General features: G+C 42.9%; 2 protein-coding genes across 2 annotated transcripts in view; both read left to right on the top strand.

The window, feature by feature from the left end:
• The window catches only part of LOC124016653 (protein FAM102A-like), a 52,380-nt gene extending 42,563 nt beyond the window's left edge, over positions 1-9,817 (top strand). Inside the window, exons 5-12 of the mRNA XM_046332194.1 lie at positions 4,446-4,562; positions 4,971-5,017; positions 5,320-5,492; positions 5,754-5,861; positions 6,484-6,700; positions 7,491-7,615; positions 8,282-8,351; positions 8,472-9,817. Of these exons, the coding sequence (XP_046188150.1) occupies positions 4,446-4,562; positions 4,971-5,017; positions 5,320-5,492; positions 5,754-5,861; positions 6,484-6,700; positions 7,491-7,615; positions 8,282-8,351; positions 8,472-8,517 (903 nt within the window). The 3' untranslated portion in view covers positions 8,518-9,817. The remainder of the gene's footprint in view (positions 1-4,445; positions 4,563-4,970; positions 5,018-5,319; positions 5,493-5,753; positions 5,862-6,483; positions 6,701-7,490; positions 7,616-8,281; positions 8,352-8,471) is intronic.
• Positions 9,818-16,017: 6,200 nt separating this feature from the next.
• Positions 16,018-26,762, top strand: LOC124016663 (dolichol phosphate-mannose biosynthesis regulatory protein-like). Its single transcript, XM_046332205.1, has 4 exons — positions 16,018-16,066; positions 17,398-17,487; positions 17,699-17,801; positions 25,123-26,762. Exons 1-4 carry the CDS (start codon positions 16,064-16,066, stop codon positions 25,176-25,178), a joined length of 252 nt encoding a protein of 83 aa, XP_046188161.1. The 5' UTR covers positions 16,018-16,063; the 3' UTR covers positions 25,179-26,762.
• Positions 26,763-27,315: the final 553 nt, after the last annotated feature.

Raw genomic sequence — 27,315 nt, forward strand, 5'->3', positions numbered from 1 at the left:
TTGATGCATTTTCCCCCATATTCCATCCAGTTTGCTTTATTTAAAAAAAAATGTTACACTTGATCTTTCTTGAATAAGTTCCTCCATTTCTTTTTGTTTTTCCCCTGTGCCTCTATGATACCCGTTTTTACTGGTATCTATCTATACTGTAAGTCCCTCTATTTCCTTTGTTAATATGAATTATTTAGACCTAAATTGTATTTGTTTTAACGATTGAATTGCATGACCTCACGCACATTTAAAAGTGGCCCATACAGTAAGGGAATCTGCTGTACCTGCTGTTACCTGCTGTATCTGCTGTTATGTAGGAAAAAGTCAGTTATAAATGATTCTGTCCTTGTTAAAAACAAGTTGTCATCCAAAATCTTTTGTAAAATTTCTAATATCCTCGCCCACGTGGAAATTCTGTAAGAGTAATGTACAGTGGGGCAAAAAAGTATTTAGTCAGCCACCAATTGTGCAAGTTCTCCCACTTAAAAAGATGAGAGAGGCCTGTAATTTTCATCATAGGTACACTTCAACTATGACAGACAAAATGAGAAGAAAAAAAAATCATTGTCATGCTGAAAGACTCAGCCACGTTTCATCTTCAATGCCCTTGCTGATGGAAGGAGGTTTTCACTCAAAATCTCATGATACATGGCCCCATCCATTCTTTCCTTTACACGGATCAGTCGTCCTGATCCCTTTGCAGAAAAACAGCCCCAAAGCATGATGTTTCCACCCCCATGCTTCACAGTAGGTATGGTGTTCTTTGGATGCAACTCAGTATTCTTTGTCCTCCAAAGACGACGAGTTGAGTTTTTACCAAAAAGTTATATTTTGGTTTCATCTGACCATATGACCTTCTCCCAATCTTCTTCTGGATCATCCAAATGCTCTCTAGCAAACTTCAGACGGGCCTAGACATGTACTGGCTTAAGCAGGGGGACACGTCTGGCACTGCAGGATTTGAGTCCCTGGTGGCGTAGTGTGTTACTGATGGTAGGCTTTGTAACTTTGGTCCCAGCTCTCTGCAGGTCATTCACTAGGTCCCCCCGTGTGGTTCTGGGATTTCTGCTCACCGTTCTTGTGATCATTTTGACCCCACAGGGTGAGATCTTGCGTGGAGCCCCAAATCGAGGGAGATTATCAGTGGGAAATAGGACAGTGACATGGACCTTATTTTCCATCCATAGTGTTTATAGTCCATAGGGTTTCCACTAGTTGACAGTAAACTGTGTTTTTCCCTGCATTATTTTCCATCCATAGTGTTTATAGTCTATAGGGTTTCCACTAGTTGACAGTAAACTGTGTGAAGTACCTTTTTTAGCTCTTCGGTGACCCTGACCTAAGTTTGTAGGTGTGACCTACCATCTAACCCAGCCAGTGATTAACACAGGTAACTAAGGGTGATGTCTGGATTGGATACAGCTAACCCTAATCTAATTCTCCTTACCGGTTACTTTTATTCCCCTAACCTGCTACAAAAAGTCCATTTTAAATAAGCTGTATTCTATCCAGTCAAAACCGTAACTAAGTCTGTGGATAGTGCCACCATTACCAACAGGCCCTTCGGATCTCTAGAAATGACTGACACATGGTAGCCTATTCATAGTGTCTATACTTGTGCTTCAGAAGAAGTACTGCATTTAGATATTATAACATCTTTAGTCTATTGCTACACACTGTTTAGTAGGAAAATGGATTGTCTTTTTTGACATTGAAGACAGTGCATGGGAACTGGGAAGCACTCATAGTGGGAAGAGACAGGGCAGAGGCCAATCATGATTCTAGTGCTGATTATTGAAAAGGCATTTGTGGCCTTAAGGAAATGTGTGTGTGTGTGTGTGTGTGTGTGTGTGTATGCGCTTGTGTGTGTGTGTGTGTGTGTGTGTGTGTGTGTGTGTGTGTGTGTGTGTATGCGCTTGTGTGTGTGTGTTTTGGCCTGCGTCTCTGCCTGCCTGTGTTTGTGTGGATGTTATCATTGAGATTGTGCTTCCCTGTCTCCCTTGTTTCCTCCTTATCTGCTGATCCCGTTCATCCGGGAAAGAGGCACTGGAATGAGAGAGAGAGAGAGAGAGAGAGAGAGAGAGAGAGAGAGAGAGAGAGAGAGAGAGAGAGAGAGAGAGAGAGAGAGAGAGAGAGAGAGAGAGAGAGAGAGAGAGAGAGAGAGAGAGAGAGAGAGAGAGAGAGAGAGAGAGAGAGAGAGAGAGAGAGAGAGAGAGAGAGAGAGAGAGAGAGAGAGAGAGAGAGAGAGAGAGAGAGAGAGAGAGAGAGAGAGAGAGAGAGAGAGAGAGAGAGAGAGAGAGAGAGAGAGAGAGAGAGAGAGAGAGAGAGAGAGAGAGAGAGAGAGAGAGAGAGAGAGAGAGAGAGAGAGAGAGAGAGAGAGAGAGAGAGAGATTTTATGTTGTGTGAATTGTTAGATACTACTAAACTGTTGGAGCTAGAAACACCATCTGCTAAACATGTGTATGTGACAAGTAAAATTAGATTTGATTAGAGATAAAGAGAGAGATAATGATACCCTCAGCTTGCTCTGCAATTCACTAGCCACAGGGCCTGTGGCAGGGGAGTATAGGAGGTCTTTGGCATCTCTGGGTCTGTAGGCGTTTGACACCGAGGGCAAGAGGAAGATGACTGTGGAAAAGGACTATTAGTTCTCTAAGTTCTGATGTGTTTGCCCAGTCCTGCTTCCTCTCAGTAGTACAGGACAATGTCTGCCCAACTAACAGTAGTCTAATTTGTCACTCAGACTCATGGCACTCCAGCCCAGAGATGTGTGTCAGAGATGGAGTGGCTGCTTTCTGCTAGAAAGCTAATTATCTACCCATGGTCTTTCGCCTGTGGTCACCATACGTGTCCTTAAACTGTGGTGAGTCACACTTACCGACTAATGACCATTAATTAGGTGACATTGAATAAAGTGGAAAAAGTTGATGGCTTTATTTGCTGTATTTGCTAAGTCATAAATACAACTTTACACCGTCGTAAGCATAACAGATATCATTAATAACTATTTCGGTCAGGATATGACACCTAACAACTTTTATTCACATTTTTTATACCCAAATAAGTTTATTTGCTAGACATGACGAGCGTTATATTGTATACAATAAAACTAAGGCCTGGAAGAGGACCTACTATGAAGTTTCTATCATGGTTTCGGTGTCTGATGTGGACTCATAAGCAACCATGACGCCAAATTGCGTAATCTTGTCACTAGGGAGGTAGTCACATGACTTCAAAGGCTCTACGTTGTCAGGGAAACAGTAAAAAGGTCAGTGTCATGTTTACCCAAGATTGTGCTTGTTTGTGTCGTGGTTGTGAATGTTGTCACAATGTTTGGGGCTGTATTTAGTGACTTTCCCCACTGAACATCATTTAAGTCAATATACCATTATTATAAAGACCTCCGGATCAGTATTTGAGATTGATTAAGATTTGAGTGAGTCGATTCCTGAATGCTAAACGAATCAATATGGAGCGTAGCGAAGACAACAACTAGCTGGACAATCTTAAGCCTCTATAAGTAAAGTATGCTGTTGAAATCATGCTGTAATTCCCTCTTAGTTGAACCAACGCTACAACAGCACCATAACCTGTCAGCAATGGTTTTGCTGGCTGGTTACATATTATGTTATGGCATATTTGTGTTCTTCCGGATTGGCTGGAGGCTGAGAGAGAAAAGAGAGGGGGAGATGAAATGGATAGAAGAAGGAGAGAGAGAATAGGGAGATAAGGGGACAGAGAGAAAAAAAGGGAAGAAGAGAGGAGACTGAGAGAAGTAGGTGAGGGAGCACTAGTTGTCCCTAATCGAGTGAGAGGCTTCACGGTTGGGTGACCTCGCCAGCCTCACATGGACAGTTATGTAACGGCTCTTTGGGGGGGTGGGGTGTGTTAGCCCCTCACTCACCTCCCACCCGGTAGAGTAAAAATACTGGAATGGCATGCCGAAAGCGAGAATACACGTCATGCTTATACAAAATGCATGATGTGTGTATGCGCCAGTCTCATTGGGGAGCTGGTTTGAATCCACCCATCTCACACTGAAAGGAAGCCTAAGTACAGCAATAGCAAGGGAAAGCCTTATTAGGGGCGGCAGCGTAGCCTAGTGGTTAGAGCGTTGGACTAGTAACCAGAAGGTTGTGAGTTCAAACCCCTGAGCTGACAAAATACAAATCTGTCGTTCTGCCCCTGAACAGGCAGTTAACCCACTGTTCCTAGGCTGTCATTGAAAATAAGAATGTGTTCTTAACTGACTTGCCTAGTTAAATAAAGGTAAAAAAAAAAAAATATTACAAAGGGGGCAGGTGTATTTAATGGATAGTTGGTAAACCACATGAGTACCGGTATACCAGAGAATTGACATTCTATTCTGATAACAGTATACAGATTTTCTATACGCAATTTGTCATCATCATCTCTGTTTCTGTTTCTCTCTCTCTCTTTCACCCTCCCTGTAGCTGGGCTTTGCTGACCTCAACATGGCAGAGTTTGCTGGCTCAGGCTCCACCGTGCACTGCTGTATCCTCGAGGGCTACGATACCAAGAACACTCGACAGGATAACTCCATTCTCAAGGTAACCACACACACACACACACACACACACACACACACACACACACACACACACGTTCAGATGAGCTCATCGAAGCCCCATGTGCAAAGACATGTCCTCTGCACTCTGCACAGAGAGATCAATCAAGGCCATGCTGAGATTTGTCCAGGAAGTGTTCAGGTTGATTGAACGGTTAGCTTTCCCACTAGGCATTTAGAGTGGACAGTTATTTGCACAGTAAATGGATGAATAGACTGATCCTTTGGCTTATTTTTAACCTGACAGTTTTTAGCTACCATACGTGCTGTAGTTTTGAATGCAGTGAGGGGGGAAAAAACACTAGTTAAAGAGTTCTGTTGTAACATTTTACAATAATATCAATAAAGATGATGTATGATAATAATTATAATATTGTTGTCTTTTTTCTAGGTTACTATTGGAATCACACTTTTGTCAGGGGATCCCTGCTTTAAAACGTGAGTTGGACCTCTGGCGCCACCTTTTGGCCAAAAGTGATATCATAAAATAAGTCACCTCAGATTCTGGATAGTCAGGATTTCCTCCTTTTACTCTCTTTCACTCTCATCCCAAAGAGTTTTCCTCGTTCATTGTCTTTTCTGTCTTTTGGGGCTCTTGGTTAAAATGATATAAAATATGATCCAATTAATATGTGTATTTAGTGCTTACTATATATATTATTATTATTATTATTATTACTTCATAATACAACTACGAAATGGTTGAATGGTTTATTTTTATTTGACCTTTGATCCTGTAGGCCCCCCAGCACGGCCAAGTCCGTCTCTATCCCGGGCCAGGACCCCTCCCTGCAGCTGGACTGTAAGGGCGAGGGCACCGATGCCAACTATAACCCTCCCCCAGGGGGCGTCACCAGGACATCATCAGGACGGCCCCTCAAACCCAGACTCCCCTCAGCTCCTCTCAACGCTGGTACGACAGTGAATCACATCTGATTGCTGAAACTTTATTAAAGGGGAACTCTGCAGTTCAAACAAAAACAAAGCCCCAAAAAATATATATACCCAATGCAGATTTTCACTTTAATTTATTATCTTTGTATTATCTATTTAATCCTTTATATGTGTATTTCTTTAAATAAGTTGACTCTCCTGTTGTCCATGAGGGACACCATTTGTTGAATTTCATGCCACAGAAGCTAACATCATCTTGTGTGTTGTGTTGTGGCTCCAGGTCTACCTAGGGAGCAGTTGGAACAGAACCTGTCCAGCCCAGATGAAGTGTTTCACACAGGACACTCCCGGAACTCCAGCTACGCCAGCCAGCAGAGCAAGATATCAGGTCAGTTAACTTCTTTAAGATTGCCAAACCTACTATTGTGTATGTTGGCAGGAGTAGGGTGAAGTGGCCCCTAGGCTCTGATCTTGGATCAGATTGTCATTTTCCCCACTAATGGTTAAGGTTAGGATTGGTGGAGGGGAAGCTGATTGTAGATCTGTACCAAGGGGAATTTCTGCCCTGGAGCATGTTGCCACAGGGCCATAGCTACTCAAGTCCCCCGTCCCGTCACCCGTCCTGTCACCCCCCAAAAAAAAATGCACTGACTTTCTTTATAACTACTACTTTATTGAGGGAAAATGTACTTGCTACGACTGTGATATGTGGTTCTCTCGCCCAGTTTTCATAAGATGAATGCACAAATTGTAAGTCACTTTGGATAAGAGCGTCTGCTAAATGTAAAAATGTCAGTCAGGGTGTCCATCTTAGCCTTTGGACTAACTCATTATGGTTTGATTGAGTTGATCTAAAAGACTCCTTGATTTCATGACTGGGGAGGAGAATGACGGATAAATAATGCCTGTCATAGGGTTATATGACAACCCTGTGTGTGTATGCTGTATGTGCATGCACAGTGTGTGTCTGGGGGTCTAATATACTTGTATGCCCTCCCCTTGTCTCCCAGGCTACAGCACGGAACACTCTCGCTCCTCCAGCTTGACAGACCTCACCCACCGCCGCAATGCCTCAACCAGCAGCAGTACCTCCGGGAGCCTGGGCACCCCTACCCAGACCCCCCACGTCTTCGCAGCAGACCCCCAGACACCAGGAGACCCAGGCACCAAGCCTGAGAGACCCATACGGCCCCTACGGCCTGTCCTGCTCTCCAATAGACCCTCCAGGCAAGCCACAACACACATAGACAGACACATACAAACACATACACACATACAAACACACATACACACCACACATACAAACACACATACACACCACACATACAAACGCACACCACACATAGACAGACAGATACAAACGCACAGACACACCACACAGACAAAAACACATACAAACACACAGACACACCACACACAGACACACACACATACAAACACACAGACACACACACATACAAACACACAGACACACACACATACAAACACACAGACAAAAACACATACAAACACACAGACACACCACACATAGACAGACACACAGACACACCACACATAGACAGACACACATAGACAGACTCACATAGACAGACACACATAGACAGACTCACATAGACAGACACAGAGACACACCACACATACAGACACACATAGACAGACACACAGACACATTACATTTATTCCCAAATATCCAATCTGTTGCGGGGTTGCTGGTTACTTTTCCACAGTAACATATCGAACCCTGTTTCGGCGTACCGTGTCGTGGCGTATTACTGGTTAACTGCACCACAATCACTGATGACTGAGAGAGCCTCGATCAGGTGTTACTGGTTAACTGCACCACAATCACTGATGACTGAGAGAGCCTCGATCAGGTGTTACTGGTTAACTGCACCACAATCACTGATGACTGAGAGAGCCTCGATCAGGTGTTACTGGTTAACTGCACCACAATCACTGATGACTGAGAGAGCCTCGATCAGGTGTTGTTTGGTAACCATGTCATGTGACCTGCCAGGAGGAAGAAGGACTCTGTGGAAAGCCACCCCACCTGGGTGGACGACACGCGCATCGACGCCGACGACATTGTGGACAAGATCATCCAGAGCCAGAACTTTGCTGATGTCAACAACCATAAAGAAGGTATGTGGAGGGGGAGGAGCCATGATGGAACAGTGAAGACTAGTTGCTGATGTCAACAACCATAAAGAAGGTATGTGGAGGGGGAGGAGCCATGATGGAACAGTGAAGACTAGTTGCTGATGTCAACAACCATAAAGAAGGTATGTGGAGGGGGAGGAGCCATGATGGAACAGTGAAGACTAGTTGCTGATGTCAACAACCATAAAGAAGGTATGTGGAGGGGAGGAGCCATGATGGAACAGTGAAGACTAGTTGCTGATGTCAACAACCATAAAGAAGGTATGTGGAGGGGGAGGAGCCATGATGGAACAGTGAAGACTAGTTGCTGATGTCAACAACCATAAAGAAGGTATGTGGAGGGGGAGGAGCCATGATGGAACAGTGAAGACTAGTTGTGAACATTGTGTACATATATTTTTTTAACCTTTATTTAACTAGGCAAGTCAGTTAAGAACAAATTCTTATTTACAATGATGGCCTACCCCGGGCCAAACCTTAACCCGGACGACTCTGGGCCAATTGTGTTGATGGAATAGCTCATCGAAAATGACAACAGTGAGCCCTGACCACACAGTGATAACGTTGTGCTTCTCACTATTTTATCCCTCTGTGTGCCCTCTCTCTCTCTCTCTCTTTCTTGTCTTTCATTCCTGCTTCCACACACAGACAGCAACCTCAGACTGTTTGTCAGCAAAGATGGGACTACAGCCCTGAGTGGGATACAACTGGGAAACAGGTGATTTGTGCATGCAAGATGATCTGTGTACAGTATGTTATGAGGATCAAGAACATATCACTTGTTAAGGTAATAAAAGAAAGAAATGAACCCCTTCCTCTTCTCATGTGTTTGCTGTAGTGTGATTGCTGGTGTCTTTGAGCCGGTAGTGATCGAGAGCCAATAGCGATGAAGATTGATGGATGTCAAATCACTCTACCCCCCCACCCCTCCATCTCACTCATTCCCTCAGCTGGTGGGAAAAGGGGACATGGGGGACACTGAAGACAACTCCATTGTTTTGTGTGTGTGTGTGTGTGTGTGTGTGTGTGTGTGTGTGTGTGTGTGTGTGTGTGTGTGTGTGTGTGTGTGTGTGTGTGTGTGTGTGTGTGTGTGTGTGTGTGTGTGTGTGTGTGTGTGTGTGTGTGTGTGTGTGTGTGTGTGCGCACACGACTGGCTGCCTTTTGTTCTACACCACTTCAACAAACACCACTAAACAGATGTAACCCTTTAAGCAGACATTTATGGTGATATTTAAGGTGATATTTAAGGTGATGTAGGTGGGAGGTGCGACATGAATAATCCATTAATGTAGAAAAGCTTTTAAAATCGTTGCTTTCGTCTGGGGGGGCCGTAAAGTGTGCAAAGTACTTGATAGAGAGAGAAATGGGAAACCATCGCATTGTGGAAATTGTAGTGCAACACTGAAAACCAGGAAAAGGCATTGGAGTCAAATGTGGCTCCTCAAGTTGGAACGTAATGGTTTACCCCATGTTGGAACGTAATGGTTTATCCCATGTTGGAACGTAATGGTTTACCCCATGTTGGAACGTAATGGTTTACCCCATGTTGGAACGTAATGGTTTACCCCATGTTGGAACGTAATGGTTTACCCCATGTTGGAACGTAATGGTTTACCCCATGTTGGAACGTAATGGTTTACCCCATGTGTGTCATTTTGTGTATCAATTCAAATGAGGGGAGCTAAAACCAAGAAAGATGTGCAGAAATTGAATAGACATTTGAACTAGGCTTCAATGGGTGGTTTTCAATGTGAAATGTTCTATTTGCGATGAACCCCTTGCAATCCTCAGATTCCAGAACAACAGCACTAGACCTGGGGCTAAAGTTACTGTATAGCCCAAATAACCCATGTTATAGAATTATAAAGTTATAGAATATATGCATAATTATGTAATATGTCAATAGATCATATTTATATACGGACCTGAGAAAGAAAAAGGTATGCACATGAGGCTGGCCATATGCAACTGTACATACTGCCATAGTCTATGTGTGATTCATCAATTACTCTCGGTAAATGCAGGTAGGGTTGGTAATCGATGAGTCTAGTCTACGGCCTTGGTCCTCCTCCCTTGACTCTTTTACATAGTCTGCTTTACGTCCTTAAAGTCTAATAATATCCTGAAGTTCACCAGCTGGCTTGGTGTCTATACTGTAAAAGTAGGAAAATCGGACTCAACTTTTCTTGGTTTCTCTATTTTTGTTGTTAGTCATGTGTCTGTCTCAGGATATATGGATGGTGGGTTACCCTGTACTGTTTTGTCCCTGGCCTGTCATGTATGTCACACCAAAATTGATTTGAGTCACCACGCCCATGACATCAGTCCGTGTTCTCAAGGACAGGAGCTGTCTGTTACCAGGTTACACCCATCCCCTTCTGGATTGGTGTTCTCAAGGACAGGAGCTGTCTGTTACCAGGTTACACCCATCCCCTTCTGGATTGGTGTTCTCAAGGACAGGAGCTGTCTGTTACCAGGTTACACCCATCCCCTTCTGGATTGGTGTTCTCAAGGACAGGAGCTGCCTGTTACCAGGTTACACCCATCCCCTTCTGGATTGGTGTTCTCAAGGACAGGATCTGCCTGTTACCAGGTTACACCCATCCCCTTCTGGATTGGTGTTCTCAAGGACAGGAGCTGCCTGTTACCAGGTTACACCCATCCCCTTCTGGATTGGTGTTCTCAACAAACCAATGTTTACAGTGTGATGCAAAAGGAAACTCGACCGCATATTATTTCAAACTTGCTTTCTCGCTGCAAGGGAAGAGTATTGTTTTTTAAACCTGGTTACTGATTTTGATTGAATTGGGGCCCATAATATGTTGTTAAGTTACTGAAGTGGGGTACTAAAGTTAGCCAGCTAACATCATAATCCTTCTTTGTGAGGTACTTTCTATGTGGCCTTGGCCACATGAGCTGTCCACCTGTTGCCGTTCCACTTCAGTCGCAATATCACCCGAGATGTTGACTCGTTATCAAGCAAATTCAACTTACAAGTGAATAAGGGTTGTAATGATACAACTGACAGCATCTGGTCATCTTCTCCAAAATGACCAAGCTATTCTATTTCCTGGGGGGGAAATGTAATTTCATTTCTGTCGCCCCCGGATCTTGAATGTGTTAGAAGAACATTGCATTGTAGGTATGGTGTAGTCAGAGCCAATCAGAGCCAATGAGTCAGTCTCATGCAGCTGCCCCATGTGGCACAATGCACCTGGTGTGCACTGGCTTAACAACGAAGGGTTTTCAGAAGAAGCTCCACCCTTATCCCCAAATGACAATGTCCTTTTGTATGCGTGTTTGTGCCTGTGTGCCTGCGTACGTCTTTGTGAGGGAGGGAGAGGGAACGAAAACGTGGGAGTTTGTGTGTGTACATCTGCATATTGTGCGTGTGTATGTCCGTGTGTGCGTGTGTGTGTCTGTCTGCACATGCATGTTTGTGCATGTGTGTATGTCTGTGCTGCAAACAAATGTGCGTGTGCAAGTCGAATTGTTTATGTGTGCTGAAATCAGAACAGCTTGCCATTCGCCTGTCTTACGGTTCTTGACCCCTGAGTATCCTTTCAGTTGATCTGAGTCAACTCAGCAGGAATACAGACCTAATGCATAGCCTGTCTTTTCGCCCTTAGTCTGCTTAATTAAAATGTCTTTCAAAGGAAAAAGTGACAATGGGCTTTTATCTACCCACATTTAGCCTCTACATACTGTGTCTTCCTAACAAGGATGTTTTATTTACACCACACCAGACATTCATAGCGTACTGAGATTTGACATTCAGAGGCATAGAGAGAAAATGTCCTAAATGTCCTGGCCCTTGAAAAATAACATTTGTATTTTTGTGCCGTTGCAATGTGCTTTTGTTTTTGTTCTGTTTCACTCTTCACTCTGTGCATAATTGACATTGTATATGTTGCTGTTTATACTGTGTGGGTGTACTCTTGAAAAAAGGAAACATTAAATGCATAAGCTAAAACTCCTCTGACATGAATACACATGCATGGGAAAATGTTAACGACACAGACATTCTTCTTCGCTTTATTTTAACGTGTCACATTGATGTGGACCATTCACCTCTATTTCATTAACTTGATATACAGTGGGGCAAAAAAGTATTTAGTCAGCCACCAATTGTGCAAGTTCTCCCACTTAAAAAGATGAGAGAGGCCTGTAATTTTCATCATAGGTACACTTCAACTGTGACAGACAAAATGAGAATAAAAAAAATCCAGAAAATCACATTGTAAGATTAATGAATTTATTTGCAAATTATGGTGGAAAATAAGTATTTGGTCACCTACAAACAAGCAAGATTTCTGGCTCTCACAGACCTGTAACTTCTTCTTTAAGAGGCTCCTCTGTCCTCCACTCGTTACCTGTATTAATTGCACCTGTTTGAACTTGTTATCAGTATAAAAGACAGCTGTCCACAACCTCAAACAGTCACACTCCAAACTCCACTATGGCCAAGACCAAAGAGCTGTCAAAGGACACTAGAAACAAGATTGTAGACCTGCACCAGGTTGGGAAGACTGAATCTGCAATAGGTAAGCAGCTTGGTTTGAGGAAATCAACTGTGGGAGCAATTATTAGGAAATGGAAGACATACAAGACCACTGATAATCTCCCTCGATCTGGGGCTCCACGCAAGATCTCACCCCATGGGGTCAAAATGATCACAAGAACGGTGAGCAAAAATCCCAGAACCACACGGGGGGACCTAGTGAATGACCTGCAGAGAGCTGGGACCAAAGTAACAAAGCCTACCATCAGTAACACACTACGCCGCCAGGGACTCAAATCCTGCAGTGCCAGACGTGTCCCCCTGCTTAAGACAGTACATGTCCAGGCCCATCTGAAGTTTGCTAGAGAGCATTTGGATGATCCAGAAGAAGATTGGGAGAATGTCATATGGTCAAATGAAATCAAAATAGAACTTTTTGGTAAAAAAATGAAATTCGTCATGTTTGGAGGACAAAGAATGCTAAGTTGCATCCAAAGAACACCATACCTACTGTGAAGCATGGGGGTGGAAACATGCTTTGGGGCTGTTTTTCTGCAAAGGGACCAGGACAACCGATCCGTGTAAAGGAAAGAATGAATGGGGCCATGTATCGTGAGATTTTGAGTGAAAACCTCCTTCCATCAGCAAGGGCATTGAAGATGAAACATGGCTGGGTCTTTCAGCATGACAATGATCCCAAACACACCGCCCGGGCATCGAAGGAGTGGCTTCGTAAGAAGCATTTCAAGGTCCTGGAGTGGCCTAGCCGGTCTCCAGATCTCAACCCCATAGAAAATCTTTGGAGGGAGTTGAAAGTCCATGTTGCCCAGCAACAGCCCCAAAACATCACTGCTCAAGAGGAGATCTGCATGGAGGAATGGGCCAAAATACCAGCAACAGTGTGTGAAAGAAAACCTTGTGAAGACTTACATAAAACGTTTGATCTCTGTCATTGCCAACAAAGGGTATATAACAAAGTATTGAGATACACTTTTGTTATTGACCAAATACTTATTTTCCACCATAATTAAATAATCTAATTAATTAATTAAAAACAATGTGATTTTCTGGATTTTTTTTCTCATTTTGTCTGTCATAGTTTAAGTGTGCCTATGATGGGAGAACTTGCACAATTGGTGGCTGACTAAATACTTTTTTGCCCCTTTGTAAGTAAGACACTGAATCTGAGTATTTTAACAGGGGCTTTTACAACAAAACTACTATCTTTCTTTCACTCTGCCTCTCATTACATTACACTGTCTCTGAGGTGGTATAATGATAATTTGTATTAATGATAAACTGATAATAGTTCTAATGTCAAACTTAATTCATATTTTACTTGTTTGTATTTCCAAACCAGCTGGCTGGTTTGCTTTTTGTATGCAGCAGAGATGTATTGAAAAACCTGTGCTCTTCTTTGTAACACTAAAAAATCTAGTATACAATTTTGTTTTGGTCTTCTCTAGAGTTGAAATAATTGATTGTTTCTGATTCTCCTGCTACTGATTGTATGTGTACAAGAGGGCTTGTTGTATATTCCTTGAATTGTTAGGGTTCTGTTTTCCTACGTACTTGACTGTTTGTAACCAGAGTAGAACCATGTTAACATGAGGTTCTGCTGCCATGAATGGAGCGCCAAGGATTTTATCCTGCATATTTGAAATATGAATGAATCAACACAGGGTGCAATTTCTCTGGTGCAGCACATCATCAGATATGTGTCATTGCATTTTACATCTGCCAGAGTATCCCCTCCTTGTTGTGGGTTGAATAACTTGGTACAGTAGGTAGAGGATGGCAGTCAACACTCTGAGATTGCTCTCTGAAAGATAGAGGGGGAGTACTGTAAATCACTTTCATGGTTCAAAACCTCACATGGGCCTTTCCTGAGGCTCATCAGCTCAGTAGGTAGAGGAACCATGATTGAACGGGGACCAGATATGCTATTCCAAGATTCATAACAGCACATAGGTCTGGACAACTATCTTGACTATTGAAATTACCATTTTATCAGACTTTCCAGAATTATTTGAGATATTTATTTTACACACATACAGGATTGCGCCAAAGTTTTCTCATCTTATTTTTTTCTCCTAAAATCTATTTATTTACTTTAAACTCACATGTGGAGGTACACTGTGGCATGATGAAATTGGAACTCTATTTCTACACACTATTCTAATGTTTCCTATTTTAGATTGTAAATGTCTAGTGGAACAGTGTAAATGTCATATTTTGTGGAAATAAAATTATTGTTGGGCATCTGAAAAACTTTTGGGCTGATTTATTACACATTCAGAATTTCATATAGGACACTTTACCTCGGTGATGATCATGCTGTTACTTTGACTCCATCTTGTAGTGTAAATATGTCTGAGTTACATGTGTACACTAGGATCTCAAGGACACACCCATCACTTACATGTGATCGAGATGTCTGGTCATGAATCCTACAGCTGGTACAACTATGACAAGATGTTGGGTGGCCACATTCACATTTACCAAAGAGGATGTTGAAATAGATTCATAGGTGGTATTACTCTATTATGGGTAGGCCTACTAATTTATAATAATAATAATATAATAATATATGCCATTTAGCAGACGCTTTTATCCAAAGCGACTTACAGTCATGTGTGCATACATTCTACGTATGGGTGGTCCCGGGGATCGAACCCACTATCCTGGCGTTACAAACGCCATGCTCTACCAACTGAGCTACAGAAGGACCACAATTTGAGAGGTAACCCAACAGCAATGGACAACTGGCAGTGGTGGGGTGGAAAAAGTACCCATATTCTCACACTTGAGTAAAAGTGAAGCTACCTTAACAGAAATGTTACTCAAGTAAAAAGCGAAAGTCACCCAGTAAAATATTACTTGAGTAAAAGTCTAAATGTATTTGCAGTGGTGGAAAAACTACCCAATTGTCATATTTGAGTAAAAGTAAAGACACCGTAATAAAAAATGAGTCAAGTAAAAGTGAAAGTCACCCAGTAAAATACTACCTGAGTAAAAGTCTAAATGTATTTGGTTTAAAATGTACTTAAGTATCAAAAGTAAAAGTATAAATAATTTCAAATGTCTTATATTAAGCAAATCAGACATTTTCTAGATGTTTATTATTTATGTATAGCCAGGTGCACACTCTAACACTCAGACATCATTTACAAACTAAGCATGTGTGTTTAGTGACTCTACCAGATCAAAGGCAGGGGGTGACCAGCGATGTTCTCTTGATAAGTGCGTGAATTGGACCATTTTCCTGTCCTGCTAAGCATTCAAAATGTAACAAGTACATTTGTGTGTCAGGGAAAATTTATGGAGTAAAAAGTACATCATTTTCTTTAGGAATGCAGTGAAGTAAAAGTAAAAGTTGTCAAAAATATGAATAGTAAAGTAAAGTCCAGATACCCCCAAAAACTACTTATGTAGTACTTTAAAGTATTTGTATTTAAATACTTTACACCACTGACAAACGGAATAACAGTTATGTATGTAGCAGGCCTAGTTGTAAATTATGATAACATAATTATTTTCAATTTGAATCACCATTTGGCAAGATGCTCTAGTCTGCCTGACTTGTACAGAAAACCTTTATAGATGCTGGCATTACAACCAAAGAGTGGGAAACCTTTTTAATACAACTACAACTCCCAAGAAAACCATGTATATAGCGTGACCCTGTATATAGCTTACTTACTTTCTCGTGGTCATCTTATTTCTATTCATTATGTGTTTTTGTTCTACTTAACTTTTTCGTTATAGTACTACTGACATTGATTTCTGCATTGTTGGGAAAGAGCATGCAAGAAAGATATTTCACTGTAATGGCCTCGTGACAATGAAAAAAATATATATGTTCTTCCACATCCGGGTCACCTCGCAGTTTACGGAAGTGATTCATACGCGGAAACAACACGTCAGAAATGGTGAGAGAAATACACAAAGTTGTGATTTACCCTGCATAATGCTGCCATTTTCATTTATATCCACAAATATATTTAATTATATACGGATTAGCTGGTAAAATGTCGTTAGGGAAGCTCCAGAGACCATGTCAAAGCCAGAAAAGGTGTATGTTAAACTGAATTAGCTAGCTAGCTTCCTAGATAATCTCTCAAACCTGTCTACTGTATGGTAGTTACAGCAATCTATCACACTATTGTCTTTTTTGTGTGTCATGCATGGCATATTTATCACCTTGCCAGATTATCAAATTACATTTACATTTACATTTAAGTCATTTAGCAGACGCTCTTATCCAGAGCGACTTACAAATTGGTGCATTCACCTTATGACATCCAGTGGAACAGCCACTTTACAATAGTGCATCTAAATCTTAAAGGGGGGTGAGAAGGATTACTTATCCTATCCTAGGTATTCCTTAAAGAGGTGGGGTTTCAGGTGTCTCCGGAAGGTGGTGATTGACTCCGCTGTCCTGGCGTCGTGAGGGAGTTTGTTCCACCATTGGGGAGCCAGAGCAGCGAACAGTTTTGACTGGGCTGAGCGGGAACTGTACTTCCTCAGTGGTAGGGAGGCGAGCAGGCCAGAGGTGGATGAACGCAGTGCCCTTATTTGGGTGTAGGGCCTGATCAGAGCCTGGAGGTACTGAGGTGCCGTTCCCCTCACAGCTCCGTAGGCAAGTACCATGGTCTTGTAGCGGATGCGAGCTTCAACTGGAAGCCAGTGGAGAGAGCGGAGGAGCGGGGTGACGTGAGAGAACTTGGGAAGGTTGAACACTAGACGGGCTGCGGCGTTCTGGATGAGTTGTAGGGGTTTAATGGCACAGGCAGGGGGCCCAGCCAACAGCGAGTTGCAGTAATCCAGACGGGAGATGACAAGTGCCTGGATTAGGACCTGCGCCGCTTCCTGTGTGAGGCAGGGTCGTACTCTGCGGATGTTGTAGAGCATGAACCTACAGGAACGGGCCACCGCCTTGATGTTAGTTGAGAACGACAGGGTGTTGTCCAGGATCACGCCAAGGTTCTTAGCGCTCTGGGAGGAGGACACAATGGAGTTGTCAGCCGTGATGGCGAGATCATGGAACGGGCAGTCCTTCCCCGGGAGGAAGAGCAGCTCCGTCTTGCCAAACTTTGTAGTGTTAGCTAGCTTACCTGGTTAGCTATATGAATCACCTTATACGTATAGCTATCTAGCCATGCGTACTAAGTGTTCTTATTATTAGTAATAATAGCTATTCATATGATGCTTTAGCTATTTTTAACCTCACACTCATACATTTGGTCTTCCTTTCTTGTAGGCCACAGGGGCAGACCAAGCAGTTGGCATGGGCCTTGTTTGCTTCAGCCTCCTGTTGTTTACATACTACACAATATGGGTAATCATTCTGGTAGGTAATTTATAACCTAGATCTGCTATTCTGGTCCAAAATCTGTTTGTGCTGTTTTGCCAACACCTGCCATGGCATACCAATGGTTTTCCAAGGCCGCACAATCCATTCCGGGACCAGGCTATAGATTAGATCTGCAAATTAAACTTGTTGCCTGAAATCGTTTCTGTGTCCACTGACTAACTTGACTGTTAATGTACCTTTTTTCCAGCCGTTCGTGGACAGCGATCATGTGGCCCACCAGTATTTTCTTCAACGGGAATATTCTGTCATTCTACCTGGGATCGCAGCATTGATACTGCTGCTCAGTGTAGGTGAGTTCTGGAATGCTACATTGGATGGGTTCTAATCCAGTGTTTTGGCCCTGTTCCCTGCCCGTAGATCCGAAAGAACTGGATAGACATAGGATCTATGTATTCTGTTTGTTCACAAGGATCTCCCTGAGCTAGGTGCTACTGTGATGTATATCTGGTGGTCTACAAATCACCAGAACTTAGAGTGGTACTGACAGCGCTTTAACTACTATGCTAATGTGAACCAAACATAATATCAGTCAAAAATATCAAATTCCCAGTTTATGCTTTGAAACCAACTCAATAAGAGGTTATATTTGAGTCAAGATTCCATGACATACAGTAACTCATTGTTGGCAAAATAGATGGATGCAGTTCAATACATGATTAATATAATTCATCAATACATTTCTTGGTAGTCTAAAAAAATATTCCTATCAGGTTGTAAATCACAGCTGGCCTGGTACATTGTTTGCTGCCTCCACCCATTCGGGATGCTCTGTTTCAGTTGTAATTACAGAAATATTTTTGGGGAACAATGGACGACTGTAACTAAAGGCTGGGAATGTCAGTGCAATCAAACTAGCAAGGGCAAAGTCAGACATAACGAGGGTAAGAGGCAACTTCAATTGCGCTGCATTTGTGTTCCATTTACAGCGCACAGTGGAGGGATAGAGTAACAGACAGAGTACAGACATGCTACTAAATTGTTGCTGTATGGTTTCGTTTTTTTAAAGCATGACAATGAATAACTAAAAAACAACCTGCAACAAAACAACCATGCAAAGGAAGAACATGTAAGACTATTACAGTAAAATCAGAGCAGTAGCCTAAGCTGGCTATTCAACTACAATATATTTTCAGTGCACCATACAGCAATGCAGCATTTAACCACACCGGTGATCCATGCAGTGCAACAAAAATAAAATAAACATGTTTTACGTTACAACAACTTGTTATTAAATGCCTTTTGATTAGGGTCGCAGCATATTATGCAAGCATAGCAGCAAAGGCAGAACAAATAGTATTTATCTCTTTTGTTTTATTGTTAAAATGCTATATACAGTATCCTATGTACGTAAGTGGACATTATAAAGGGCCATATTTTTTTCCAAATAATACAGTGGTTGGTTCGCAGTTAAGTTTTTTGTTTATTTTGTAAAAAGAAATGGCTAAGTCTGGTTCACAAATACGTTTTTATTTTTATTTTTAATCTGGCCCATGCACTGATTGAGTTTGACACCCCCAGCCTCTATTTATGTAGCTAGCTATTCATTTAGCATGCTAAAAATACGAAGCCTAAAGTTAGCGAGCTGCTGGAAGGATATCATGTCGTTGGAGGAGTGGGTGAGTGACCGACTTTTCCCAATCATACCGTTTTTCGTTGGCTACAGCTAGAGATCACTTTCCTAACTAGCTAACTATGCTGAACTTGAATTACTTATCCACAGTTAACATATCTTAGTTGTCAATCAAATTGATTTGGCATAGATCAAATCGGTGGGTATGCAAGTTCTCATTCAGTTGTCAAAATGTTAGTTCTGACAAGCAGGCATTGCAGAAGTACGAGCAGGCTACTATTCCCCATCGTTTATCAATTTTGAAGGCCAACTAGCTGAAACAGTTTAAGATGGTTTATCTAATGTTTTCTCATTAGCAGGGATGCACAGGGGATGCATTTCCCCTTTCGGCGAAATTCGTAGTTTTGAATCCAAATAGCTTCGTGATTCGCGTAGGGGCGGCAGCGTAGCCTAGTGGTTAGAGCATCGGACTAGTAACCGGAAGGTTGCAAGTTCAAGCCCCCGAGCTGACAAGGTACAAAATCTGTCGTTCTGCCCCTGAACAGGCAGTTAACCCACTGTTCCTAGGCCGTCATTGAAAATAAGAATTTGTTCTTAACTGACTTGCCTGGTTAAGTAAAGGTAAAATAAAAGATCCAATGAGAAAAGTTTGGGAGGGGAAGTGGTTTGGATCACTACTGGCTTTATCCAAGGCTCAGCCAATCGTTCACATAACAGCAAAATGCAAGAATGCAGTGCAGCAAGCGACTGAAGAGAGAAGAGACAACCAATTGGCTAGTTACAGGAAAGACAGCATAGAGTAGAAAGGCAGTTGCAGCAGCGTGTCTCCTGAACGATAAATGAAGAGGTAACGTTAGGTGAGAAGCCTGACCACGGAGACGGTGATGAGAAGGTGATAAAGCGTACTTCATGAGCTGTAACCGAAAAACAACTGGAATTTGGAAAGTTTGAGGTGAGGGACATAGTGTGGTGGAACATTGTTAAGTATCTTGCTAACTGGATTGAATTCTTTGTTAACTAGCCAGAGAAATGTTGATCAAAATTAGCCAACTCATCTGATCAAAAGTTGGTGTGACAATTAGCTTGCTAATAGTCAGACAGCTAGCTAACGTTACAACATCAGATGAGCTAACATTAGTAACCTAACCAATTCGCTTATAAGAAATCCCTCTATGCCCTCCAACAAACCATCAAACAGGCAAAGCTACAATACAAGACTAAGACCGAATCGTACTACACCGGCTCTGACGCTCATTGGATGTGGCAGGGCCTGCAAACCATTAGACTACAAAGGGAAGCAAAGCCAAGAGCTGCCCAGTGACACGAGCCTACCGGATGAGCTAAACTACTATATGCTCGCTTCGAGGGAAATAACACTGAAACATGCATGAGAGCACCAGCTGTACCGGAAGACTGTGTGATCATGCTCTCCGCAGCCGACGTGAGTAAGACCTTTAGACGGGTCAACATTAACAAGGCCTCAGGGCCAGATGGATTACCAGGACGTGTACTGCTAGCATGCACTGACCAACTAGCAAGTGTCTTCACTGACATTTTCAACCTCTCCCTGTCCGAGTCTGTAATACCAACATGTTTCAAGCAGACCACCATAGTGCCTGTGCCCAAGAACACTAAGGTAACCTGCCTAAATGACTACCGACCCCGTAGCACTCACATCTATAACCATGAAATGCTTTGAAAGGCTGGTCATGGCTCACATCAACACCATTATCCCAGAAACCCTAGACCCTCTCCAATTTGCATACCGTCCCAACAGATCCACAGATGACGCAATCTCAATCACACTCCACACTGCCCTTTTCCCACCTGGACAAAAGGATCACTTATGTGAGAATGCTATTCATTGACTACAGCTCAGCGTTCAACACCATAGTGCCCTTAAAGCTCATCAATAAGCTCAGAACCCTGGGCCTAACACCACCCTCTGCAACTGGATCCTGGACTTCCTGACGGGCCGCCCCCAGGTGGTAAGGGTAGGTAACAACACAGCCGCAACGCTGTTGCTGATGACCCAACAGTGGTAGGCCTGATCACCAACAACAACGAGACAGCCTATAGGGAGGGGGTCAGAGACCTGGCCGTGTGGTGCCAGGACAACAACCTCTCCCTCAACGTGATCAAGACAAAGGAGATGATGGTGGACTACAGGAAAAAGAGGACAGAGCATGCCCCCATTCTCTTCAACGGGGCTGCAGTGGAGCAGGTTGAGCGCTTCAAGTTCCTTGGTGTCCACATCACCAACAAACTAACATGGTCCAAGCACACCAAGACAGTTGTGAAGCAGGCAAGACAAAACCTAATCCCCCTCAGGTGACTGAAAAGATTCGGCATGGGTCCTCAGATCCTCAAAAGGTTCTACAAATCAAATCAAATCAAATTTTATTTGTCACATACACATGGTTAGCAGATGTTAATGCGAGTGTAGCGAAATGCTTGTGCTTCTAGTTCCGACAATGCAGTGATAACCAACAAGTAATCTAACTAACAATTCCAAAAAAAACTACTGTCTTATACACAGTGTAAGGGGATAAGGAACATGTACATAAGGATATATGAATGAGTGATGGTACAGAGCAGCATACAGTAGATGGTATCGAGTACAGTATATACATATGAGATGAGTGTGTAGACAAAGTAAACAAAGTGGCATAGTTAAAGTGGCTAGTGATACATGTGTTACATAAGGATGCAGTCGATGTTGTAGAGTACAGTATATACATATGCATATGAGATGAATAATGTAGGGTAAGTAACATTATATAAGGTAGCATTGTTTAAAGTGGCTAGTGATATATTTACATCATTTCCATCCATTCCCATTATTAAAATGGCTGGAGTTGGGTCAGTGTCAATGACAGTGTGTTGGCAGCAGCCACTCAATGTTAGTGGTGGCTATTTAACAGTCTGATGGCCTTGAGATAGAAGCTGTTTTTCAGTCTCTCGGTCCCAGCTTTGATGCACCTGTACTGACCTCGCCTTCTGGATGATAGCGGGGTGAACAGGCAGTGGTTCGGGTGGTTGATGTCCTTGATGATCTTTATGGCCTTCCTGTAACAACGGGTGGTGTAGGTGTCCTGGAGGGCAGGTAGTTTGCCCCCGGTGATGCGTTGTGCAGTCCTCACTACCCTCTGGAGAGCCTTACGGTTGAGGGCGGAGCAGTTGCCGTACCAGGCGGTGATACAGCCCGCCAGGATGCTCTCGATTGTGCATCTGTAGAAGTTTGTGAGTGCTTTTGGTGACAAGCCGAATTTTTTCAGCCTCCTGAGGTTGAATAGGCGCTGCTGCGCTTCTTCACGACGCTGTCAGTGTGAGTGGACCAATTCAGTTTGTCTGTGATGTGTATGCAGAGGAACTTAAAACTAGCTACCCTCTCCACTACTGTTCCATCGATGTGGATAGGGGGTGTTCCCTCTGCTGTTTCCTGAAGTCCACAATCATCTCCTTAGTTTTGTTGACGTTGAGTGTGAGGTTATTTTCCTGACACCACACTCCAAGGGCCCTCACCTCCTCCCTGTAGGCCGTCTCGTCGTTGTTGGTAATCAAGCCTACCACTGTTGTGTCGTCCGCAAACTTGATGATTGAGTTGGAGGCGTGCGTGGCCACGCAGTCGTGGGTGAACAGGGAGTACAGGAGAGGGCTCAGAACGCACCCTTGTGGGGCCCCCGTGTTGAGGATCAGCGGGGAGGAGATGTTGTTGCCTACCCTCACCACCTGGGGGCGGCCCGTCAGGAAGTCCAGTACCCAGTTGCACAGGGCGGGGTCGAGACCCAGGGTCTCGAGCTTGATGACGAGCTTGGAGGGTACTATGGTGTTGAATGCCGAGCTGTAGTCGATGAACAGCATTCTCACATAGGTATTCCTCTTGTCCAGGTGGGTTAGGGCAGTGTGCAGTGTGGTTGAGATTGCATCGTCTGTGGACCTATTTGGGCGGTAAGCAAATTGGAGTGGGTCTAGGGTGTCAGGTAGGGTGGAGGTGATATGGTCCTTGACTAGTCTCTCAAAGCACTTCATGATGACGGAAGTGAGTGCTACGGGGCGGTAGTCGTTTAGCTCAGTTACCTTAGCTTTCTTGGGAACAGGAACAATGGTGGCCCTCTTGAAGCATGTGGGAACAGCAGACTGGTATAGGGATTGATTGAATATGTCCGTAAACACACCGGCCAGCTGGTCTGCGCATGCTCGGAGGGCGCGGCTGGGGATGCCGTCTGGGCCTGCAGCCTTGCGAGGGTTAACACGTTTAAAGCTTTACAGGTTAACACGTTTACAGCTACACCATCGAGAGTTGCATCACTGCCTGGTATGGTAACTGCTCGGCCTCCGGCTGCAAGGCACTACAGAGAGTAGTGTGAAAGGCCCAGTACATCACTGGGGCCAAGCATCCTGCCATCCAGGACCTCTATACCAGGCGGTGTCAGAGGAAGGCCCTGAAAATTGTCAGACTCCAGCCACCCTAGTCATAGACTGTTCTCTCTGCTACTACACGGCAAGAGGTGCCGGAGCACCAAGTTTAGGTCCAAGAGGCTTCTAGGCAGCTTCTACCCCAAGCCATAAGACTCCTGAACATCTAATTAAATGGCTACCCAGACTATTTGCATTGCCCCCCCTCTCCCCTCCACACCACTGCCACTCTCTGTTGTCATCTATGCATAGTCACTTTAATTAACTCTACCTACATGTATATACAACCTCAACTAACCGGTGCCCCCACATATTGACTCTGTACTGGTACCCCCCTGTATATATCATTTTTTACTGCTGCTCTTTAATTACTTTTATCTCTTATTCTTATCAGTACTTTTTTTTTTTTAAAACTGCACTGTTGGTTAGGGGCTCGTAAGTAAGCATTTCACTAAGGTCTACACCACATTGCATTTGGCACATGCGACTAATAAAATTAGATTTAATATGAACTGGTATACGACTCCTTGCCGTTCAAGTTATAACGTGTTAGTTGCTTACTGAACCCTGGCAATCTGTGTGAAACGTTAACTAGCTAATGAACTAACTACTATCTGTTAACTAATGTTTTCCCTCTACAGTATGTGGTTAATTTTCTGAATGAGAGAATTAGGTGAGAAATGAGGCGTTGCTTGTTAAACAAGTGGATTCAGGGCCTGGCTTAAGCTGGATGCCACTATAGAGGTGAAAGAAACACCACACACTTTCCCTCTCTCACTTTTGCTGGCACATTGTAGATGGATGTCCATAGGCAGAAAGTGTATAATTTGCAGTGTAGCCCAAATATATTGTTTTTGTTGTGTTGAACTTGACAGTAGTGTGTGTGTGTGTGTGTGTGTGTGTGTGTGTGTGTGTGTGTGTGTGTGTGTGTGTGTGTGTGTGTGTGTGTGTGTGTGTGTGTGTGTGTGTGTGTGTGTGAGGGTTTTAACTCGGTGAATGTTATTTTTGCACACGTTGCCTTGTGCACTTGATCGATGTCTATAGAGCCAAAATAGAATGCCTGTTTGTTTCATTCTATTTCCACTTTAAGATGTTTTTTTCCTGTGGTATCCAGAAATCCATTCAGGTGTATTTTGTTGCTTTTGGCGAATGCTTTCTAATGTTATAAAGTCGCGCTGTTGCTACTGCCTGTAAACGTCCAGTCAAAGTGAATGATGGCAGGCCCGTGTCGCAAATGGCTATTTGCTTTTAGGTCTGATTGGCTATGGCACATCGGTCTGCATAGACGCCGGTTCTGGACAGATGTTTTATTTACTGCAGTGTCTTAATTGTACAAACTCCTATATTCCAACTCCTATATTGTTGTAGAAATGTCACAATTTCCTTACTATACATTTTTTTTTGTGGGAAAATGACCAAATCGATGTACTCGCCTGTCAGAAAATATAAGAACATTTTTTTGTTGGGATTTAATGTTTCTAAAATTTTGGCATTTCCACTTTAACTACAGATCCATATGCAGTACACACATTGGTGCTTCTGTGTGTGGCATCTACTGTATTTTAGTCTGGCCTTAAGAGCATATTATTCTCCTTAAACAGACATGTTCTTCTCCTCCTCAGGTACCTTCATTGGCGTGGTCACCTGGAAGAATCGCAAGCCTAAGAAGGTGGACTAGGAGGGATGGTATCACAGAGGTTAGACGGTTGAGGATGTAGAGCTAGAACTGAAGCCACTCTAACTTCCATAGAACCTCCCTGGTTCCAACATCTTTCCAACAGTTCAGCTGAAGAAACTAAAAATAAATTCTGGACTGCTTCTTTGGGACAGTTGATGAAAACATCTAATGACTGAAAGACATAAGATGTGAAGAGCTGCTGTCCACAACCTTCTATCCCTTATCTCCATTCAGACCCACTATGTGAAATCCTTAACCTTGCTGTTGGCTCCGGATGCTATATTTGTCCTCAAGGTGCATTGTCATTTTGCCAGAGATTAAAATCAATGAGTTGGTATTCACTGTTACTGTATGTGGTCAGAGCTAGATAAAACCTGGCTTCATAAGAGCGTCTGCTAAATGACTTAAATGTAAATGATAATGTGGAGGGGATAAAGATTAGCTGATTTTGTAGAGTGTACTATATCTGATCGAAGTTTCACTTTGGCATCCCTTTTCATCACATCTTGGATTTAGTTTTCAGGCACTGTTTTACATCTCAATTTAAGATAAATTGGAGTGGTCACCCTTAAAGGCAGTGTTGTGTTTGAGACCGAATCAAGACCGGGAGGGGGACAAGGGGTTCAAGACTGAGACCAGAAGAATGCGAGTCCAATTCAAGACCATGATTGTAATTCTGTCAAATAATCATCATCTGGTGTGTGGAACTGTGTGTTTTATTGCAGTGCTTGCTGTTAGCCATCTCTTTGAAAAGAACTTGTGTGTGTGAAACATTGTTGTGGTTTAAAGTGGAACTGACAGCATTTTAGCAACATTACTTTTGATTAAAATCTGTTCAGATACACACCCAGGAACAATATGACACTAAAAAAACAATGTATTCTGAAAAGAGACCACTTAGATATGGTCATTTTCATAAATTCTTAGAATGTTTGGGAATTCTGTATACTAAGGCATTTGTGAAAATTCTACAGCAATATAGATTGGGAAAGCAAAAAGTCAGTCAGTCACCTACTCTTCCAATGACATGACATACTGTGAGCTATCTAGCTAATGTTAGACTGTGTTTTTAACTTGATACATGCTAGCCTATTAGCCACGTTATGACTGACTTGTGGTCATTGCCCTTGCTCGTTTGATTGTTTTGAAATTCCTCGCCTTGGTTACATTCCTATGTTTTTGTCCAGATTATTGAGTGTTTGAAACTGAAACCGTACATCCTGAATGGAGACACAGAACTATGTACCAGGCCAGCTGTGATGTACAATCTGATAGCCATATAAATGTATTGGTGGATTATATTAATCATGAATTGAACTGCATCCATCTATTCAGCCAACAATGCCTGAGTGTATGGCATGGTACCTTGAGTCAAATAGAACCTATTTTTTAAACCTCCTATGAAGATGGTTTTGTAGCATAAACTGGGAATTTGATATTTTTGACAGATTTAATGATTGTCTGCTTCATATCTGCGAAGTAGTTAAAACGCTGTCAGTTCCACTTTAGGTCACTGGTTACTTTGTATGCAAACATGAAATGTTTTTTTTGCAATGGGAAGTAAATAGTTGTACATTTCAATTAGGAAATGCTTAATGGTTGTTTTTATATTCTTATGACTGGGACCTACTGGCTTATTATGTCTGACTTTATGGACTACTTATCCTTTAACATCTTATTGAACAGTTAACCAGGCAAGTCAGTTAAGGACAAATTCTTATTTTCAATGACGGCCTAGGAACAGTGGGTTAACTGCCTTGTTCAGGGGCAGAACGACAGATTTGTACTGTTAAGAGTGGCCAGTTACATTAGACGTTGTTGTCATATCGTTTTCAGCACTGCGTTGCAGGCATTAGACCATGTTCATAGTCATCATCGTTGCCACTGTATTAACGGATGTAAAAACAGAGCGATAGCAAAAATTTGTCATGGAAAAATGATTTCACACTCCACATTTAGGGGGGCCACAAGGGGGTCCAAAATTGTTGTCACAGGGGCACTGCCCCCCCGGAACCGCTAGTGGTTGAAACGTCTTTCCTACCCTACCGGCTATCGATGTCTGTGAGCTATGCCAAAACCAGTTGACAGCTGCACTCTTGTTGCCTGCAGATGCTATTTCGCTGTAACTAGGCTGTGT

This window comes from Oncorhynchus gorbuscha, linkage group LGY (assembly GCF_021184085.1).
Source record: "Oncorhynchus gorbuscha isolate QuinsamMale2020 ecotype Even-year linkage group LGY, OgorEven_v1.0, whole genome shotgun sequence".
Classification (NCBI taxonomy): Eukaryota; Metazoa; Chordata; class Actinopteri; order Salmoniformes; family Salmonidae; genus Oncorhynchus; species Oncorhynchus gorbuscha.

Excerpts from the sequence above, each read along its gene's own strand:
- LOC124016663 (XM_046332205.1), top strand. Across the intron at positions 17,488-17,698 it reads CAATATGGGTAATCATTCTG|CCGTTCGTGGACAGCGATCA; the intron begins GTAGGTAATTTA and ends CCTTTTTTCCAG. Across the intron at positions 17,802-25,122 it reads GATACTGCTGCTCAGTGTAG|GTACCTTCATTGGCGTGGTC; the intron begins GTGAGTTCTGGA and ends TCTCCTCCTCAG.